Below are 18,781 nucleotides of genomic sequence, written 5' to 3'. Positions count from 1 at the left end.
CTTTATTAGTATTAGTATTAGTAAAAAGAAGTTATTTCATAACATATTTTAGAAATACAGTTGTTCAGTCATGTGATCAATTCTCACTTACAGAACTGTAATAGTTACAAATTGCATGGGTATAGCATTAAGGACCAGAAAGCATGTTGTAAGGCCATTCTGTTTGGATAGGAGAAGCTCAGCAAAAGAAAAACAGACTCCAAAGAAGCCAGGGCCTCCACACAAGGCCGAAGTGACTCACTCTGTGGGCAGGTTGGGATGCAACAGGCAGGCATCAAGAGACTCCCCTCTGTCCTCCTTCCAAACTTCTCTCTCTTCAGGGATGAGCAGCTGTCCAGAAATAGTGGCCAAGTGTTGATAAGCAGCTGTCAGGCGTTCAATAATTAGCAGTATACCTGCTGAGCTAGCAACAATTGGTGTTTAGCCAGTCACACACACACACACAGAATGGCCCGGGTTGGAAGGGACCTCAAGGATCAGGAATCTCCAACCCCCTGCCACAGGCAGGACCACCAACATCTGTAGCACTGCACATATGCACACTGCTGGATAGAAACAGCAGTGTGGGAAAAAACTGTATGCTGTGGATGGAAAGGGTGAATCAGAATGGCTTAACAGCTGTCCCACAAGGAAAAGCAATCCCTTACCTGCTGTGACATGCTCATGGCAACACCAATGCAGAAGCTACCAGCTGATGCCCACAAGGACAGCCAGCCTGGACTTATTTTCACTACATATCTTTGTCCTGATGTCCTTGTAGAACCTGGGACATTTCTCCATCTCAGCAGAAGAGGGAAAGAGGGGTAGAAAGCATGCACACTCTCCTCTATTTTTCTGGCACTCAAAGAGAAAGAGAAGATGAAAACCAGCATTGTTTCCCTGCCCATGGCAAACACCAGCCTTTCCATCCTTACAGTCCTTCCTGACATTAGCAGCAACTGAAACAACATCCCACTCACCTTTGCCATGTCAGGCAGAGGTTGCAGCTCTTTCTATTGCATCCCTCTAGCTTTCAAGTCAAGAGCTCCTGTGTCACACAAGGAAAAGCAATCTTTTACCTGCTTTGCCATGCTCATGGCATCAGCAATGCAGATGCCTGCAGCTGATGCCCACAAGGACAGACAGCCTGGACTTATTTCCATTACATATCTTTGTCCTGATGTCCTTCTACAAGCTAGAACATTTCACCATCTCAGCAGAAGAGGGCAGGAGGGTTCCAAGGTGAGGGCACACTCTGCTCTTTATCTGGCACTCAAAGAGAAAGAGAAAATGAAAACAAGATGTGTTTCCCTGCCCATGGCAAACACCAGCCTTTCCATCCTTACAGTCTTCCTGACTTCAGCACTAATTGAAACAACATCCCACTCACCTTTGCCATGTCAGGCAGAGGTTGCAGCTCTTTCTATTGCATCCCTCTAGCTGTCAAGTCAAGAGCTCCTGTGTCACACAAGGAAAAGCAACCTTTTACCTGCTTTGCCATGCTCATGGCAGCAGCAATGGAGATGCCTGCAGCTGATGCCCAAAGGGACAGCCAGCCTGGACTTATTTTCATTACATATCTTTGTCCTGATGTCCTTCTACAAGCTTGGCCATTCTCCCTCTGAGCAGCAGAGGGCAGTAGGGGTTCAAGGTGAGGGCACACTCTCCCCTGTTTATCTGGCACTCAAAGAGAAAGAGAAAATGAAAACCAGATGAGATTCCCAGCCCATGGCAAACACCAGCCTTTCCATCCTTACAGACTTCCTGACATCAGCACTAATTGAAACAACATCCCACTCACCTTTGCCATGTCTGGCAGAGGTTGCAGCTCTTTCTATTGCATCCCTCTAGCTTTCAAGTCAAGAGCTCCTGTGTCACACAAGGAAAAGCAACCTTTTACCTGCTTTGCCATGCTCATGCCAGCAGCAATGCAGATGCCAGCAGCTGATGCCCACAAGGACAGCCAGCCTGGACTTATTTTCATTACATATCATTGTCCTGATGTCCTTCTAGAAGCTTGGACATTTCTCCCTCTGAGCAGCAGAGGGCAGGAGGGGTCCAAGGTGAGGGCACACTCTCCTATTTTTCTGGAAAAAAAGACAAAGAGAAGATGAAAACCAGATGTCTTTCCCTGCCCATGGCAAACAACAGCCTTTCCATCCTTACTGTCCTTCCTGACATCAGCTCTAATTGAAACAACATCCCACTCACCTTTGCCATGTCTGGCAGAGGTTGCAGCTCTTTCTATTGCATCCCTCTAGCTTTCAAGTCAAGAGCTCCTGTGTCACACAAGGAAAAGCAATCTTTTACCTGCTGTGCCATGCTCATGGCAGCAGCAATGCAGATGCCAGCAGCTGATGCCCACAAGGACAGCCAGCCTGGACTTATTTTCATTACATATCTTTGTCCTGATGTCCTTCTACAAGCTGGAACATTTCTCCATCTCAGCAGAAGAGGGCAGGATGGTTCCAACGTGAGGGCACACTCTCCCCTGTTTATAAGGCACACAAAGAGAAAGAGAAAATGAAAACCGGACGTGTTTCCCAGCCCATGGCAAACACCAGCCTTTCCATCCTTACAGTCTTCCTGACTTCAGCACTAATTGAAACAACATCCCACTCACCTTTGCCATGTCTGGCAGAGGTTGCAGCTCTTTCTATTGCATCCCTCTAGCTTTCAAGTCAAGAGCTCCTGTGTCACACAAGGAAAAGCAATCTTTTACCTGCTGTGCCAGGCTCTTGGCAGCAGCAATGCAGATGCCTGCAGCTGATGCCCACAAGGACAGCCAGCCTGGACTTATTTTCATTACATATCTTTGTCCTGAAGTCCTTCTAGAAGGTTGAACACTTCTCCATCTCTGCTGCAATGGTCAAAAAGGGTCCAAGTTTAGGGCACTCTCTCCTCATGGCCTCTTGCACTCAAAGACAAAGGGAACATGAAAACCAGAAGTGTTTCTTTTCCCATGCAGACACTAGCCTTTCCATCCTGACAGTCCTTCCTACTATCACCTGGAATTGAAACAACATCCCCCACATCTCTTTTTCGAACTTATTCATGCATGAATAATAATAATGAGAATTTTTCTGTAAATCTTATTTCTGCATGGAAACGATCTGATAACCAGAGCTTTTTTCTCTAAAACAATCCAGGAAATTTGCACTGCTTATCTATGTACGCAAAATGTTTTTGCGTTTTTTCATCTCAAATATCAATACATCTGGCAAAATAAGATAGAAAAAGTATTTACAGACATTTTTGGACATTGATTACTTCTGGTCAAGTGGGAAAGAATCCCTAAGCTGCAATCATGAAATTCTTTTATCACTTTCTCTGATTTAGCCAGTGTTACTAAAAGGGAAATAAGACACAGGCTTTTGATAGCAGCTGCCAATTTAAGAATGATAATACGGTTTATTTTTCTTGGCTAAGATCAAAGTCCTGCATTTCAGGATTATCTCCTGCTCATCAAGTATAATTAACAGTTTTGGATAGCCACATTATTGTATAGCAATATTGTCTTCCTGCAAGAAATTTCATTGTTTTGACACGTGCCACAGATTGTTAATAGATTGCCTAATCACCATTTATTTTTTTTATTGGCTTATGATGACCACAGAAAATTATACAGCAGCACCATAAAAACTTTAAATCCTATCCCATGTATCTGCACTCATACGAAAATAATATTGGAAAGCATTGGTGAAACTAAGATTACAAAATAAAGCAGAGGACAATTTCAGTGAAAGCCTGCAGGTTTCACAGCTCTGCCCATTTCAAACCCCTGAAGACATCCATGGGTTTCCTGCTGTGGGACACAGGCACTCACCTGCAGCTCAGCACTGCCTGCTCATGCCTGCGCACACCTTCAGGCTGGAACCAAGGAAATCCTCAGCAAAGACATCAGTACACTTTTGTTATGATGACTTTCATAAAGAAGCATCAAATATTTCTTCACGAGAAATACTGCAAGTCCCTTTGACACTAGCCCTTATTTTAAATGTTTAGATTTGTGCTTCATTCAGGCGTGCTGTCACTCCCAAAAAGATTTTTATTCTTTTGCTTTTCATTCTGAGGAACACAGTGATTTCTGCCTTGTTTACTGACTGTAGGCACAGCAATACTCCTGCACCTTCAGGGAAACAGCAAATCCATCTCTTTCACACCCTACTTCTATCAAGCTCATTCACCTTACAAGGTATTTATTGCAAGCAGCTCTTCCAAAAATGGAGATTAACAGAACCTTCAACCCAGGACACCTCAGTAAGCCAGTACTTTTCATCTCCTGAAGGTGTAGGTAGACACAGAGCTGGAACATCTTTTCCAGAGCTGTGTGATGCTATCTCATCTATGTTCCTTTACTGTTGACTCAGTGTCACTTCTTATCTAACCTGGTTGCATCCCAGGATTTCTGGTGCCAAAAATAAACTGACAGCTTTCATCACTAGTTAAAAGGAAACTGCAATAGGAAAAGCAATTTTTCTGATTTCTCTGTTGATCAAAGATGCTTCCTGCAAGCCTGATGCGGTAGAAACAATATCAGCTTTAGAATGACAGTCATTAGAGCAGAATCCTTTCACTGATGAAATCCCACAGTCCTGATTCATACAACACTGACACTGGAGGACTCAGTAGTTTAGATGAGAGCGCATTAAAAATGACTAAGTTAAGGTCTCAGCAAAGAGTGACAAGTATGAAAAAAAGAGGTTGCAGAAACTGCTTCAGTTTGGCACTTTGGCATAAAGTATGACAACACACAACCTGCCTGTGCAGTTCCAGAAGCAGAAGAAAGCCGTCAACCAAGACTTGTTCTCATCTGCTCTGAAAGTCCACTGGGACAAGGCCACTTTTCTCTGACGTGCTTCCAGAAGTATCACTTCTGAGCACTGTGCCAGGGAGTTACAAGATCCTGTTTGTGTGTACAGAGGAGAAAAAGACGTCTGTCTGGAAACAGACTTGGTGAAGGAGAAGCAGCATTTTCCAGAGTACTTCAGAAAGAACTGAGCACTGCCCCAAGAGCTTCAGAGCGGCAGGCTGTCACAGTGTGCCAACCAGCTCAGCTGTGAGTTGGCACTGAAGCTGCACCACAGGGAGAACAAAGCCCCCTGTGCACCCTTGGAGAGCTAAGGGTTGGAGATTCATGAACCTTGAGCTCCTTTCCAACCCGGGCCATGCTGTGATTCTGGGATTCTCACCTTTGCCTCATCTGGCAGAGGGAGGCAGCTCTTTCTCTTGTCTCCCTCTGGCTGTCAGGTCACCAGGGCCAGTGTCACACAGGGAACTGCAAACACTGTGTGTGCTGTGCCCTGCCCATGGCAGCACAGAGGCAGCTGCCAGCAGCTGATGCCCACAAGGACAGCCAGCCTGGACTTCCTTTGATTCCTTACCTTTGGATCAGCGTCCTTCAGGAAGGTGGAACATCTCTCCAGCTGAGCAGCAGAGGACAGCAGGGCTTCGTTGTCTGGGCATGTTCTCTTCTGGCCCTCTGGCCCTCACAGACACAGGAGGAGGACACAGAGGCTGCTGTAACACAGCCAGCCCTGCCTCTCAGGTCAGCTCTCAGGCCATCCTCTCTCCCCTCAGCAGCAGCTCACTGTTCTGCACTCCTCTGGCCTGGGCTGGCAGAGGTGTGCAGCAGTTCTGCTGATCTCCCAGTGCTGGCCATGTCTGCAGTGCCTGTGTGAAAGACACAGGAAGCTGCCAGCATTGCACTGCTCTGCTGTGCCCCTGCCATCACCGAGTTTGCTGTCAGCAGCTGCTGCTACACGGCCATTCAGGCACAGGCCTTTCCTTCCTGGCCCTCTTTCCCCCCTCTCTCCTCTGCTCTCTCTCGTGCTCCCCTTTGGCCTGGGCTGGCTGAGCAGTGCAGGCCTTGTTGTTGCTCCCTGGGCCAACTACGTCACGGTTCCCCGTGACTCTGCCAGCTGCTCTGACACAGCGACTGCGTCCTCAGTGTGGATTCCAGAATGCGACAGACGTCCAGAGAAGACTTCCAGGGCTGATTGGAACATGCTGCCATCAAGAACTGCCATGGCTCAGGCCCCCTGGGAATCTGCTCACAGCGAAAGCTGCTGTCACTCTGTGTGGGCACAGCCTTGTCTGTGTAGGCCTGCTCACACTGCAGCCCCTGTCTGCACCAGAACCGTGCCGATCCACCTTCTCTTGGCCTCCTTGCCTGCATGGAAAAGGGCAGCTTGGGCTGAAGGCCCTCAACTTTCAGATGGCCGAGTGAAGTCTCTGAGCCCTGGTGACCCACGCAGCTCTTCAGCCTGCTGACCTGCTCTGCTGGGGCTGCCTTAAAAGGCAGAGGGCACGTTATCCTAATGTCCCCACATCCATCCCTCTTAGCATACTGTAGGCCAGTTCCTAAAAGGACACCTGCACAATCTCTCTGAATGTTAATCAACACGTAGTTGGTCTCTGCACTGCAGAAATTGCACCTAGGTTTTCAGTGGTGATTAGCTATGTGTTTAGTCAGAGGTGCAATGGTTCTAATGGTGAGAGAAAGACATTCCCAGTTGTCATCAGGTGGAACACACTTCAGACTGGAATCCTCAAGCAGGCTGCAGTCAAGCTTTCTTAATTATTCGTTGTTGTTATCAATTCAGACGCATCTCTTAATTCCTGCTTGAATGAACATTCTGTAATAATCTGCTGAGACAGTGCAAGGCCTGACAATGAGACTATAGTTTATGAAAGCAGCACTTTTTACTTCCTTTACAAGTTCTTATCTGAATGCTAAATACAACATCAATTCACTTCTCACTGGGTTGAACGTTTTAAATATTTGGTAAACATAATGGTTCTAATTCTGACATTTAATATGAAAATATTAAAATTCCTTGTAAGTACTTTTTTGTTAGAATGCCAGATGCTAAAGGGATGAAGTGGCACAAGAAAGCAAAATATCTCTGCTGATGGCAGGAAGGACTGTAAGGATGGAAAGGCTGGTGTTTGCCATGGGCAGGGAAACACTGCTGGTTTTCTTGTTCCCTTTGTCTTTGAGTGCCAGAAAAATAGAGGAGAGCGTGCCCTCACCTTGGACCCCTCCTGCCCTCTTCTGCTGAGATGGAGAAATGTTCCAGCTTGTAGAAGGACATCAGGACAAAGATATGTAATGAAAATAAGTCCAGGCTGGCTGTACTTGTGGGCATCTTTTGCTGGAAAATATAATGGCAGTAAACTGCCTAGATAATGACAGAATGAGGGTGACAATAGAATGGTACGTAATCACAGTGCAATGAAAAAAGTATGCAGGTGCAGGAAGGGAGGTGTGGACATTCTGAGTTGCAACTCTTTATTTGCTCCAGAAAGCTCTATCAGAATGGAAGACTGAAGGAAATACTTTGAGGGGTTTTTTAATGTGACTGGATAAAAGACCCACGTGGCAAATTGAATAACTGGGTGGTAAAGGGACATAGATACCTCACTGTTTCATGGAACCTTTCAATTAAGCATCTGAGCACTGTGTACAGGACTTGGGAATATAAGTATTAGAGGATCATGGAATATCTTTATTTGGAAGGGACCTCGAGGATCATGTATTCCACCTCCTGGTTCCACACCGGACCTCCTATGGGTCAAGCCCTGTGTCTGAGAGCATTGTGCAAATGCTCTTTGGCCTTTGTCAGCTCAGTGCCAAACCACTGCCCTGGGGAGCCAGTGCCAAATTCCATGTATCTAGTTCATCCTACAGAATGATGCCAAGAACAGTTATAGAGATCGACTTACAAACAAAATTCTTGTCATGAATTAATGGTACACTCACCATTAAAAAAAAAAAAAAAAAAAATCAAAGCCACATTCTTACGCTGGCATTTTACAGTATTGTCAGATTTTTGTAATTCTGTTTTGTCATATAAGATTCTCTCATCGTGAAATAATGACCAAGTTCTCTTTTCAGATCTAAACATACAAATGCTGAAGGCAGCAGTGCTGTTCAAGAGTACATTACCAGCTCAAACACTGCTTTGGCTATAAAACTGAAGGCAGTCAGGAATTTTATCAAGGAGTTAGCATGTAAGTGTAGATTTAAAAGCAACCTGTATTGTTACTTAGAGTTTGATATAGTGTAATCCAATGCACAGTACTTGTAACGTGTGTTTTACAAAATGCTTTGCAATGTAGGCATCTATTAAGATAAATGCTGCAAGTTCTAATATGTCCATGACCTTTTCAAACTGTTCCTTACTCCTACACATCACTACGAGTAGTTCTTCTGTCAGGAAGGATCACATGAGTAATTAACCTGTGACCTTAAGTTTGGAATTAAATGCATACAGTGGAAGTAAGAGCTGTGGGTTATTTTGCTCTTTCAGTGTTGAACAGCCGAGGTGTTTTGTTTTGGAGGGTGGACAGTGATGGGACAAGTGGGGAATGGCTTTAAACTGAGACGAGGGGTGTTGAGGTTTAGGTTGGATGTGAGGAGGAAGTTTTTCAGCCAGAGGGTGGTGAGGCACTGGAACAGGTTGCCCAGGGAGGCTGTGGATGCCCCATCCCTGCAGGCATCCACGGCCAGGCTGGATGTGGCTCTGGGCAGCCTGGGCTGCTGGTGGGCAGGTTAGAAAGCCCACAGGACTTTATTGCAGCCCTGGGTGCAGGGGGATCACTGCTCCTAGCATGCACACAGAAGAGCTGGAGCACACAGGTGATGTACATTCCACTTGTGAACATTCCTGCAATTGCAGAGAGCGTGCGCCTGTTCCAATCACTGCTGCACAGATTAAAAACTGATTGCAGATGAGCTGTTTTGGTATGGGGTTCTTGCCAACGGTCTGCAGTGGCTGTGTGATTCCTCGGGGAGTTGCTCTCCAGCCCAAAGGTCATGTCCTAAGTCGACCAGATCCCGTTTGTGTCCAGAAATGGCTGACAACAGATCAGCTGCTGGTCAAGTTTCTAACATCACACTGGCCTTGCTCCAGTGTCTGTGTCATCAGCCCCAGCACATACGGTGCACCTCTTCAAGGCTTTGGAACACTGAGACTCTGCACTTGGGCTCCAGACATCCTGCTGCACCAAGAGGTTATTCTAGCTTTGGTATCTTGCAACTTTGTATATAACTACATCACTGTAATCATAAATGTCTAGGAGAATGGAGATGGAGAAATTAATCTCCCTGTAATTCTCTGTACTGCAGCCCCGTGGTTGTCAACACCTAATGCAATATTGAAATTTCAGTTGAGAAATTGAAAGCTGCCCTTAACAAAAAAGCATCTGGATTTGTTACTGAAATCACACTGAGGATCAATAAATCCAAATGCTTCTAGCATAACCACGATTATAGGCAGTGTTTAGACAAGCTCTTACAGGAAAACCATGAACACAAGGCTAAAGAGAGACTAAGTGATGCACTCTGCAGGAATACTCATGGAAGTCTTCACAGTGCAGGAGTCTGATCTGATTACAGATGCTGTGCTTTAAGTACCCCTTATCATATCTTTTTTTTCACTGTTGTGCAGGGGTTGGACTCAGTGATCTCTGGAGGCTGGAGATGCTGTTTGCTAATGGAAGATGGAGATAGGAAAAGCAAGTAAAAGGCATGCTGTGCATAGCCACCACATGGCATCTGCACCATTTCCCCCTGCACCAAGGAGGAGCAGCTCACAAGCTTGGCCTGGGCCAGGGAAGGGAGCAGACAAACATCTGGACCGACCCCAAACGAGCTGGTTCTGCAGGTTGGGTGTCTTCTGCTGCTTGTCTCACATCCTGCTGCTCAGCGGTAGATTTGTTCCTGCTCAGTGCTAACAGGAAACTCACACAGCATTTCTGTTTCAGCTGTGCCAACGCTTTGATCCCTTGCTGCTTGGATGGGGCGTTTGAAGAATGATGCCTGTGCTGATGTCCAGCCAGGCTTTGGGGATGAGTCTCCACACCAGGGTACGACTGACAGGACTGAGGGTTGGGGATCCAGCCAGGTCGAGTCCAGTGTGCTTTGCTCTTGTTCTTAGTGCTTGTTTTTGCTCAGGAGGGCAGGAGGTGAACCTCGTGAACCAATGCCTGCAGACGGGGTTTGGAGAGAAAGAGGTCCTGCAGGCCTTGTGTGACAGCCACGGAGCTGCAGCGAGGCTGCATCCGTGTAAAACACCAGAGATCCACGGAGGTGTGAAGGGGAGCTGTGGGCTGCAGTCACGCAGGAAGGGATGTGCATGCTCGGGGTTTGGTTGTTGTGTGTGCGTTAAGTGACTGTGATACCACTGCTGGGTCAGTGTGAGTGTACGGAACAAGTGTGACAGCCTTTTTGATGGAGCCCTGTGAAAGGAGTCCTATGGACTTGAGATCCAACTATCAGCCCGTGGGCATCATCCAGGAGTTGGGGTAGGGGATGAGGCAAGGGAAGCTGGGCTAAGAAAGGGATAAAGCAGTCTGGCAGTAGTTCTGTGTTTCTCCCATCTCCTGCTTTATTTCCTTCCAGGTGAAATAGATGGGTGCTGCAACATGCCCTTGAATGTAACAAAACCCACTCTAGTGTGGATTTGACATGGGCCCAGCACTGCAAGGTACGCTGCTGGGAGGAAGCGTCCATCTGGCTGAGGGCAGGAAGGCCCTCCAGAGGGATGCACTGAGGCCAGTTGTGCGAGGCTCAACAAGAGCAAGCGCCAGGTCCTGCGCTTTGGTCATGACGACCCCGTGCCAGCTTCTCCAGGATTTGGCTGGGGTAGAATTCCAAGCAGCCCCTGATTCCAGAACGTTGGCTGGGCTGTTGGAATCTTCTGCCCTTGTGACTGGTCTTGCCTCCCCACCCTGTCCGTCGTGGTGGAGCAGCCTGGTGGCCCTCAGTGATGTCATAAGGGCTAGAATGAGGGGAGGAGCAGTGCGTGCTGCGTCCCTTCATTGGAGCGCTGGAGCTCTGACTGAGCAGCTCGCTTGTTGCACTTGTGCACCGACTGCGTCCCTTTGTCTTCACACCGTCCTGTGCAGCACCTTGTAGGTAAGCTGAGACAGTGTGGGAGAGACGGGGGGACAGTGAGTGCTGAGAACTGCTGGCTGGCAGAGCTCATAGGATCACATTATCTCCATCAGCAGAGGGGTGGCCATGAGGGACAGGGAGGTGATCGTCCCCCCCTGCTCTGCTCTTGTGAGGCCCCAGCTGCAGTACAGTGTCCAGAAAGACAGGGAGCTGTTGGAGAGGGTCCAGAGGCGAGCCACAGAGATGATCAGGGGACAGGAGCACCTCCCCTGCAAAGACAGGCTGAGGGAGCTGGGCTTGTTCAGCCTGGAGAAATGGAGGCTGTGGGGAGACCTCATGGCAAGGGGAAATGGTTTTAAGTTGAAAACTTAAGTTTTTAAGTTGAGGGAGGGCAGATTTTGGTTTTTCCCTCGTAGTCTTTGCTAAACCGTGGAAGCAAACTGACCTGCTCTTTCTCTCTCCTCTCTCCACCCTCTGCCTGCTTCCCTGCTGCAGCTTTTGCTCGTGGAAGATCAGAGCAAAGTGACAAGGAAAGGCTGCGGATTCGTGAGATTTCTCTCCCTCGTTCTGATCTCTTGCCAGGTACCTGCCATGGTTTGTCCCCCCACATGCTTTAGCAGCCCGTGACGCCCCGTGTTTAGTAACACAGCCTCATCCAGCTTTGATGGGACGCTGGTCACGTGTGGGTTTTCTCCACGTGCTCTGCAGCTCAGCCCTCAGAAGGATGCTGTCTGTGGTGCTGTGACCAGCTGGTTTTATGGAAAGCAATCCCTTAGGCAAAGAGTCCCAGCCCCAGCTTGTGCAGAGCTGCACAGCATCACCAGGGACACCAGCAGGCGTGCTTGGGCTGTGTGAGTGTGCCCGACAGCTGTAGGGAGCACAGCAGAGATGTGAACAGAGAAAATAAAAGTGTGTTTCTTTTCAGTTCCAGCTTGTCACACCTACGCTGATGGCTGTGGCGTGCAGCGAGATCAGCTGTGGGCCTGACCTGGCATGGACAGAGGTAGAGTATGAAGCTCTGATTGGTCTTTGTTCCCTGACTGCAGCCAGCAGAGTGAGCCGCAGATGTGCTCTCCTGCTTTCCAAGAGAGCTCCTCTGTGGCAAGACAGTAGTGCAAGCGTGGCAAGTTTTTAAAAGTACCAGAGCCATCTCGGGTGTTGTGTTTGTCCTCTACTGACTTTTCCCTTGAAATGGCTGCAGAAACAACAATCATTCTCTGCTCTGTTTGGCCTCGCTGTTGGTTGGACTGCTCAAGAGAGCTGCTTGGTGCTTGCAATGGCACTGTTTGCACCTTGTAACTGCAGCCGTAGCTTTGGTTTCCCTCTTCACGGTCTCCTAGCATCTTAAACAGTCAGCCTTCCTGCACAAAGAGCGCAGGAAAGGATGTGGCAAAATACACAAGGCCACCTGTCTGCGTCAGTGCCATTGCTGATTAGTCTGGATGGGGAGAGATGCATCTTTGCTGGCGTGTGCCTGCTGCACACCAGGGAGAGAAACAGCCGTTATTAGACTTGCAGTTCCTTCTGAAGTGCCCATGATAAGGACCGAGTGCATTTCCTGCAGCTTTCTCTGCAGATGTGCTCCTCACCTTGAAATCCTCCTTGTTGGTTCCCAGCTCCTCACCGTGGCCTGTGCTCTCTGTTTCAGGCTGAGAACAAGGGGAAGCCCCTGCTAGACCATGAGGTGGCACCTGTGAATGTTCCAGCTATTGCTGCTGCCCATGCTATTAAGAGATACGTTGCCCAGGCAGCGGATGAACTCTCCTTTGAGGTAAGCAGTTCAAGGCGTTCCTTGTTGCTCAATTTTACAATGGCAAATGTCTTCAGAGCTGCACTGGTACAAGTGCTTTAATGCTCGGCGATGTTTGGCAGTGCAGAAGAATGCAGACATTTGAGCTGTGCTTTCCTCCCAGCCGTGCTGAAGCTGGGATTGACGTTGCAATCTCTTGCAGGTCGGAGACATCGTGTGTGTCATCGACATGCCACCAAAGGAGCTGACCCCCTGGTGGAGAGGCAAGCTCGGCTTCCAGGTAGGCACAAGCTTCAGACTGGAGAGTGCAACTTCAGTAAAGGCAGGAATCTTAGCTTAGAGCTGTTCTGCATGCACAGGATGCCTAATGGACGTAAACAGTTTCCCTGTGTCGGTGTCAGGGGACCTTGCCGTTGGCTGCAAATGTTGAAAAATTATTACCTTTATGCTTTGAACTATGGCCATTTTCTGCTGGATAGTCTTATGGAACGTCAGGCAAGCACGTTCCGAGGGAAATGTTATGTGGCTTTTGGTTTAACAGTTCAGACCTGAGAAGTGCTGCATGCAATAGTTGGCTTCTCTTCTTGTTACAGGTTGGATTTTTCCCAGGGGAGTGTGTGGAACTCATTAATAAGAACATTCCTGAGGCACTCATCAACTCAGTGCCAAAGCCAGGTAGGGATGTTACATTTGATGGTGTGGGGAAGCAAAATGAAGTCTTTTTGGGGGTGCGTTCCATGTTTAGTACCTCCTTTATCCATCCCACATTGTCCTCTGGGTTGATGATTCTTCATGCACACCATGGGGCAGAGATTTGGCCCAATCCTCCTGTGTTTATGATTGGACTTGGGGAAACTATAGAATCTTCATAGAATGGCTTGGGATGGTCGGGTCCTTAAGGATCCTCAAGCTTCCACTTCCTTGCATCAGGCTGTGCTGCCAGCCCCCACATTTAATGTCAGATTAGACCAGGCTGCCCAGGGCCCCATCCAGCCTGGCCTTGGGCTCCTCCAGAGATGGGGAAAATCCCTTTTTGTATGTACTGGTTGGTAATGTTCTTCCCGTTCTGACGTTCTCTGTAGAATGTGCTGTGCTCGGCCTCGTCCAACGGAGCCAGACCTGAAATGACCTGGTTTCTTCCTTTTGTTGTGCAGTGCCCAAGAAACGCAGCAAGATCCTCACCTTCCTTCGTTCCTTGGTGAAGGCCCGCCCAAAGAAACCGACCGAGCGGGAGGTGGAGAAGGAAAGGGTGTTTGGCGGTGACCTGGGAGAGCATCTTCTCCACTCCGGTCGTGATGGTAAGGAGCTGCCCATTCCTGAGATCTTCCTCTGCTGGGCATCTAAAGAAGATGAAAGGGAGCTCATATCTAGCAGGGGGCAGGCTGATAGCCGTGGAGACACGTGTAATGGGAGTTGATGGCTGAAGGATAAAGTGAGGCGGATGCTCCTAAGAGACAAGCACATCTGTATTTGCTTCAGCCAAGCCTGGCTGGGCTTAGTGGATGGGATGTGAAGCACAGCCTGCAGCACGACTGAATCAGGAGCTCCACTGACGGCTGGCACGTGTTCTTCAGTCCCCCAGGTCCTCCAGAGCTGCGCTGAGTTCATTGAGCAGCACGGCGTGGTGCAGGGGATATACCGCCTGTCCGGCGTCGCGTCCAACATCCAGAGACTGCGGTAAGAGTGCTGCGACTGACACAGCCTGAGTGCATCTGGTGTGGCTTTGGGCTTGCCTTCCTCTCGCTCAACCGGGTTTGCGTCCCTCTCTCCAGGCAGGAATTTGAGTCGGAGCAGATTCCTGAGCTCACCGTCCGCGACATTCACAGCGTGAGCTCCCTCTGCAAGATGTACTTCAGGGAGCTCCCGAACCCTCTGCTCACCCACCAGCTGTACGGCAAGTTCTCGGTAAGCACAAGGCCACGTCTTTCATTTCCCTCTTCCTGGGCCTCTTGGCAGATGGCTGCAGCAGTGCCCCAGCTCGGAGGCCCTTTTGCTGTCAGCCCCACGAGGTTTACTCGCAGTGGTGTACTAGCCTGATTGGTGTCTCGCTCCCTTTCTGCACTACTCCAGGATGCTGTTGGTGCCGCTACAGAGGAGGAGCGGCTGCTCAGAATGCAGGACGTCATCCAGCAGCTGCCCGCTCCTCACTACAGGTCAGTGCTGCCCTCAGCCTGCTGAGCTCAGCCCTACTGCATTGCAGAGGGCAACGATGCGGTTCCAGGCTCTGTCTCACACCGGCAACACGATGCCTGTGTATGCTGAAGGGTTGAAGGCTCCATGGGCTTACTTTATGGGGTCAGTTCCTGGGCACGGGGGCACGCTTGGTGCAGCTGATGGCTGCGGCTGTGCTGTGCTGGGGCTTGGTGCTGCAGCGTGGCACTCAGTCAGGTTGGATCTACTTCATCTTCGGTGACAGTAGCAATCACAAGAAGTAGCATGAATGGAGGTTTGCTTTCTGAATTGCAGCACGGCATGCTCGTTGGTGCTGAACGTTTGCCTCTCTTGTTTTCCAGGACACTGGAGTTCCTGATGAGACACTTGGCGTGTCTGGCTGGGAGCTCCACCATCACAAACATGCATGCCAAGAACCTAGCCATTGTGTGGGCTCCAAACCTCTTAAGGTAAACTGCTGGTTCTGTTTCAACACAACGCTTACATCTGTTCTCCATTAAAAAAAAAAACAGTGCTCCCTTTTTCTCCATCAAATGTGCTCTTCTCCTGTAAAATCTGTGGCTGACAGAAGAGCAGGAGCCTGAGCTGTTCTCCATCCCCACGGGCACAATGTCTAGGTGACAATTTCTGCAGTCTTGTTGAGATGGGACTGACGTGTCCTTGATCATCCAGGGGAATTTCTGCAGTGGCATCACTGATTGCCCACTGCGGAAGTCTCCAGAGCCTCAGCTGACAGCTTTTGGCTGCAACAATTCAGACTCGGGGAAACGGTCTTGGAGAAATGACTTCTAAAATCTGTTTTTTCTACAGATCACAGCAGAACGAGTCTGCCTGCGCCAGCGGAAGAGCTGCCTGCATGGAGCTGCAGACGCAGTCGGATGTGGTGGAATTCATCATCAACCACACCGACGTCCTCTTCGGCTCCAAATCCGGAGCAGACATCGCAGATGCAGCAGGTGAGTGTCTTCCTCCATTAGCTTGATCTTGACCTGACACCTTGACCAAATGCAGGCCTTCTCCAGGATGTTTGAGATACTCTTTTACCATCAAGGGAACAGCAGACCTCTGGACTTCCATTAGGGTATGGCATCCTGTTGCTGGATGCTGAGAATGTCCAAGCCCAAACTTCACAAGGAGGAAACCGTCATTATTATGGTTTGCACGCAGGAAAAGCTTGATGCAAGTGTGGCAGCGAAGCTTTCTCAGTTCCCTGCCCCCATTTCCTTGGGTTTTTCCTTGCCTATTTTGATACAGTAAGCTGCTCTTAATGATGACCGTGTCCTTTGCCATAAACACACCTCTTCCCACATGGTTATTTTGGGCTCCTCTTCTTCCAGTGGCTCGGATAAGCAAGCCTGAGAAAAATACAGCACCTCCCCCAGAACTGTGGTGGCTGTGCTGCTGCTTTCTGATCCTCGCTCTTACCTGTGGTTTTCCCTGACAGGGCACAATTCTCTCCCAGGGCCCAAGTCTGTGGGGGTCTCTTCTGCTGCCACAAAGCTGCTCAGCCTGGAGGAGGCACAGGCACAGAGGCGAGGCCACAGCACCTCTTCTGTGGTAACAGAGAGCAGCCGGGACATTGAAGTGGAAGAAAGCCCTGCAGCTGGGCAGGGCAAATTCCACACCGTCGTTGACTTTCCATCTGACAGGTAAAGAGGACTTTCTTTTCCAGCACCTAGCATCATTGTTTGGGTGGGTTTTTGTGTTTTCCTGCAGAAACCAGGCAGTGCTAGGAACAAGCAACTGCTGCCAAGAGCTCAGTGCTGCTCTTCCCTCACCCTGCACCACGCACGACTCACAGCATTGGCTGTTTTCTCTCTCCAGACAAAATCCACCCAGCAAGAAGGAGGAATCACCAGCTAGCAGTTGGTGTTGCTGCTTCAGCCTCAGGAAGCCATCCTCTGGCAGCAAACGCCAACTGCAGCGCAATGCCAGGCAGCCCTCTGAAACAGCAGTGGTAGTCCTGGCAGGTAAGGGTGCAAATGCAGCTTCCAAATCCCTGCTTTTCAGGAACATACAATTCAAGCTTGCTCTGCACATGTATCTCTTTCTAGCGTTCAATCCCGTGCCTAAATCTTCACCCCTGATCAAGTACCACTGACGTAATTCAGCTTGTGAAAGTTTGACACTAACCCCTGTGTATCCTTTCTAGGTGAATCGAGCCCTTGCCAAGCCATAAGATCCAGGGCAAGTAGCGAGGATGCTCTGTGTGCTTCCATCAGTGGAGAGCTCATAGGAAGCACAAATTGCTGCAGTTCTAATAGCAGCCTTCCATCTAACAACATTAATGGAGAGAAGGAGCTCATCGAAGTCCATGCTCTCATTACACCTGGCTCTGCTGAAGTTGCTGACCTGAGCCTCCCAGACACCACAGTCACAAGTGTGGATTTTAACCCAGAGTCTCTGCAGTGCAGCCCATCTGAAGCACAGTGTGAGTGCCCCGACAGCAGCACCTCCATGCAGGAGCAGGTCAGCATCAGTGAAGAGGAGCAGAGCCTTTTGCAGGGGGACTTTCAATCAGACCTCCAGTCCCAGGCACCGGACAGCAGCACTGAGAGCTCTGAGCCACTCTCTCCATGACAAGACAGGATGAGTCCCATCTTCACCGTGGACCTCTCACACCCTCCTGTCCTTTATATAATAATAAAAGCACACTCGTGCTCAATCAACGCCTTGACTGCCTCCAGAGTCTTCATTCACACGGACTGGGATGAATGCAGCACACAGCAAGGCACCCCAGCTTGCAATGCTGTGGCTGTGGGGTGCGTGCAGCACAGCTCCGGGTTTGTTCCTGTTTTGTCTGGCTTTGGGATGTCTGCAGGGGGAGCTCTGCTACCATTTGGCATGGTAGCAAATAATCTCTCGCATCCTGGATGCTGCTCATGATACTCCCAAGCTTCCTGGCTGTGGCTTTGTGATGCTTTTCAGGGCCTTCTGATGCATTTTCATGCCTTGGATGTTGCTTAACACCTCCCTCCTCCCATCATGTCCTTTCCTGGCTCCCATCTACGAACTGGCCCTGCAGATCATCTCCAGACCTGTCATCAGCACACCGCGGCAGGAGAAGCTCCCCTGGCCAACGTCAGGCAGTACTGCTTGGTCTGCAGCTCAGTGGCCATTTCCCTTTTAGGCGGCTCCTGCAGAAGAATCAAGCAGCAGAACCTTTTGCTCACCCTGCACCACACAAATGCTGCAAAAGCAGAAACAACCTGGGAATCTCTGGTTTGCAAGACTTCACAGACACTTATTGACTGTGTCTGATGGTTCCCTCCCATCCTTGATTTCCTTCTCCCCTTCTCCTCGTCTGATCCCACTGCTGAGCCATGATCAAGCTGCCCAGTGTGGCAGAGCATCGTGCAGAGCCGTGCTGGCACCTCCTCCCCTTCCTCTCCTGCAGCTCAGCCTGCAACCTGAGCAAGTTTTTTTCTGAGAAAGTGACCAGCTCTTTTCCATCCCTTTGCCCCTACAAACAGTTGTCCAGAGGATCTCGTCCAAGAATTCCTGGAACAGCCTGCAGCTGGCTCTCCTGAAGTTCAGGCTCCTGCCTTTGCTTCCTGCCAGGCCCGCATTCCTTGAGATCACCAACTCAAGGAGGGCATGGTCACTGCAGCCCTGACCGCCTCCTGTCGTAACCCCTGGTGTGCACCATGTCCAGCAATGCTTCCCTTCTGCTTGCTGTGCCCAATGCCTGCACCACAGAGTGATTCTCACTGCACTCCAGGAGTCTGTCAGATTGCTTGCAGCCAGCCATGCTGATTTCCCAGACTGACTGGAATCCCCCATCAGGATGAGAGTCAGTGAGTGCGATGCTTCTGCTGGCTGCAGTAAGCAGCTCCCACCAACAGGCTCTCTTTCCAGGCGGCTGTAGCAGACCCTCACCTCCAGAAGCCCTGCACTGCTGCACTTCCTAATTTTACCCACAAGTTCACAACCTGCTCATGGCTCTTCTGAGTTCTTTGCACTCAACTTCTCATCAT

General features: G+C 49.4%; 1 protein-coding gene across 1 annotated transcript; it reads left to right on the top strand.

The window, feature by feature from the left end:
- The first annotated feature begins 11,221 nt into the window (after nucleotides 1-11,221).
- Nucleotides 11,222-17,407, top strand: LOC149912654 (rho GTPase-activating protein 32-like). Its single transcript, XM_090131669.1, has 14 exons — nucleotides 11,222-11,464; nucleotides 11,808-11,885; nucleotides 12,531-12,653; nucleotides 12,835-12,912; nucleotides 13,226-13,307; nucleotides 13,787-13,930; nucleotides 14,207-14,309; nucleotides 14,405-14,537; nucleotides 14,703-14,785; nucleotides 15,146-15,253; nucleotides 15,615-15,760; nucleotides 16,249-16,453; nucleotides 16,629-16,774; nucleotides 16,957-17,407. Exons 2-14 carry the CDS (start codon nucleotides 11,832-11,834, stop codon nucleotides 17,382-17,384), a joined length of 1,833 nt encoding a protein of 610 aa, XP_089987795.1. The 5' UTR covers nucleotides 11,222-11,464; nucleotides 11,808-11,831; the 3' UTR covers nucleotides 17,385-17,407.
- Nucleotides 17,408-18,781: the final 1,374 nt, after the last annotated feature.

This window comes from Phasianus colchicus, chromosome Z (genome assembly GCF_987193195.1).
Source record: "Phasianus colchicus chromosome Z, bPhaCol1.hap1.1, whole genome shotgun sequence".
NCBI classification, from domain to species: domain Eukaryota; kingdom Metazoa; phylum Chordata; class Aves; order Galliformes; family Phasianidae; genus Phasianus; species Phasianus colchicus.
Note: the sequence above shows the minus strand (reverse complement) of the source record. Positions and strands in the feature narration are given on the sequence as shown.